The 2,340-nt window shown below is 66.8% G+C and overlaps 1 protein-coding gene across 1 annotated transcript in view; it reads right to left on the bottom strand.

Annotated features, from left to right (window-relative positions):
- The window catches only part of ZFP36L2 (ZFP36 ring finger protein-like 2), a 4,165-nt gene extending 2,437 nt beyond the window's left edge, over window positions 1-1,728 (bottom strand). The window contains exons 1-2 of the mRNA XM_010842321.1: window positions 1,340-1,728; window positions 5-847 (exon numbers count right to left, since the gene is read on the bottom strand). Coding sequence (XP_010840623.1) covers window positions 5-847; window positions 1,340-1,390 — 894 coding nt within the window. The 5' untranslated portion in view covers window positions 1,391-1,728. The remainder of the gene's footprint in view (window positions 1-4; window positions 848-1,339) is intronic.
- Window positions 1,729-2,340: the final 612 nt, after the last annotated feature.

The following is a 2,340-nucleotide window of genomic DNA, read 5'->3' as shown; positions in this document are numbered from 1 at the left end:
AAGCGGACGACGAGCAAGACGAGGCCGAGGAGCAGGAGGGTGGCGGCGGCGTGCGCGACGTGGGGCTGTCGAGAAGCAGGGGCGACTCTAGGCCCCCAGGGGGCTGGTGGTGGCCCGACGGGAAGCCCGAGAAGCTGAGGCTATGGTGCAGCTTGGGCCGCGGTTCCCGCGGGAAGCCTAGGTGCAGCGCATCGCGGGCGCTGAAGGTGCGCAAGTCCCCGGAGGCGCCCCCGGACGGCGCGGGTCGCCGCTCATCAGCGTTGTGGATGAAGTGGCAGCGCGGCCCGTAGGGGCAGAAGCCGATGGTGTGGAAGGTGCGGCACAGCTCGGTCTTGTACTTGGGGTGCCGCGTCAGGCTGCGCAGCTCGTGGAAGCCGTGCGCGAACTGGCACTTCTCGCCGTACTTGCAGGTGCCACTCTCCTCGAAGGGCCGGCACAGCTCAGTTTTGTAGCGCGTCGAATTGATCTGGGAGCCGCCGCCCCCCTTCTGCTGTTGCTGCAGGTGCAGGAGGTGCTGGCTGCGCTCCCCGTTCTCGCTGAACGAGCGGTCCCGGAATTTGTTCTCCTTGTTCAGCAGGGCGGTGCCGCCGCCCCCCGACGGCTCCTTGAGGGTGCCGTAGGAGGCCGAGCCGCCGGCCGCCGCGCTACCGTTAGCCGCGCCCGGGAACTTGGGCGAGCAGCTGCCGGGGCTAGGCGCGGGGTGGGCGAGCGCGTGCAGGTTGCTGGCCGAGTGCCGTCGGAGGAAGCCCGGCGTGAAGCCCGAGCTGGGGGCGGTGGCCACGGGTGTCCCCACCGCCTTCTTGTCCAGCATGTTGTTCAGATTGAGGTTGGCCAGGGATTTCTCCGTCTGCCAAGAGGAGGGGAGCGGGGAAGAGATGAAAAGGGAGGAGGGAAGAGTTGGGGCGAGTTGCGGAGTAGCCACTACCAGCCCTCCGATTCTTTTTCTTTTTCGGATCTCGATTCGGCCCAACTTCCACCCTTAAACGCGCACAAGAATCAAGTTCGCACTGGGAGGAGCCGGACTCTCCCACCCTAGGCCGCCCTGCGGCGCGACATGTGATCCTCAGCCGTGGGCCGCAGGCCTGGGCGGCGCAAATCCCGTCCGGGAAGCCCCGGGCAGCGTGGCTGTGGTCAGCTGCGGAGAAACTAACAGCTACAGCGACTCCCTTCTGCCTTTCCTCCCAGCTGCTCCTTCTCCCCGCCCACAAGCCTCGAGCAACAGTGCAAACTCTGGGATTTTTCCCCAATCTAAAAAAGTCAGAGCGGGAAGAGAACCCCCAAAGCCGAGGACAGAAGGCCAAGCCTGAGAACTCGAAGGGCTCCCTGCTCACCCGCGTACCTTGCACAAGAAGTCGATATCGTAGAAGGCGGACAGAAGTGTGGTCGACATGTTTCTGGATCCTCTAATGGTCGGAGCTGGAAACTGGGAGATCCGGAGGAGCCCTCGGGGCGGCGCGGCCGGGCCCGAGCCACGACGAGTAACGGGCGAGGGGCGAGGAAGGGACCGAAAGTTTGCTGGGGGGCGAGAAAAGAGGGAGCGGGGGCAGCAGCGTGGACTGGTTTGAGGGTGCCCGGGAGTGCGGAGTTGGTGGGAAAGAAGAATTAAGCTAGAGCGCACCTCCGCGCCCCGGGGTGCCCGGCCCGCCCCCCCCCGCGCCGGAGCCGACGGCAGCTCGCGGACTGGTGGAACTCAGCGGCCCGCGAGCGCGCGCCCTATATAGAGCCCCCGGAGCGCGGCCGCTCCGGGGCGGGCGTGCCAGGGGAGGGGACAGAACGCTGACCCCGCCGGGGTCTCCAGGCAACGCCGCCCGCCCGCTGGCGGACGTCAGGAGCCTTCCTGGCCTCCCATTGGCCGCCGCCAATTTTTTTCCTCTGGGGGAGGGGACGGAGAGGCCTCGGGGCGGGGCTGGCCGCCTTGGGCGCCCGGGGCGGCGTGGAGATCTCGGCCCAGATGGGTGCTGCTGGTTGGTGGCGGGAAGATACGGCTCCCTTCCTCTGGGGCTGTTCTGTCGGAAATCCCCAGCACGTCTAACGTGGTTGGGTTTCTGCAGCCCTGAACGTGTCTTTCCCCGCCCGATCCTGCTAGGCGAAATTTCGGAGCTTTTATCTCCCACTCTTTTATACTGGGCGCGGGAATTGCAAAGTGCAAGAATATTGCAACCGTCCGCGTGGCCCGGCTGCTTTGCAAAGGGTCCTCTGGCCGGGGGAGCGGGGACTTTGGGCCCTAGTTTAATGGGTGGTGGCTGCGTCCCGACTGCACGTGGAGATGCGGTGGGGGTGGGGGCGGGAGCGGCCACGCGGGCGGCCGCCTGGGCAGGCTCTCCCCGAGGAGCCCGGGGC

This window comes from Bison bison, unplaced genomic scaffold (genome assembly GCF_000754665.1).
Source record: "Bison bison bison isolate TAMUID 2011002044 unplaced genomic scaffold, Bison_UMD1.0 scf7180017864177, whole genome shotgun sequence".
Classification (NCBI taxonomy): Eukaryota; Metazoa; Chordata; class Mammalia; order Artiodactyla; family Bovidae; genus Bison; species Bison bison.
The sequence above is the reverse complement of the archived record's forward strand: the minus strand, read 5'-3'. Positions and strand labels throughout refer to the sequence as shown.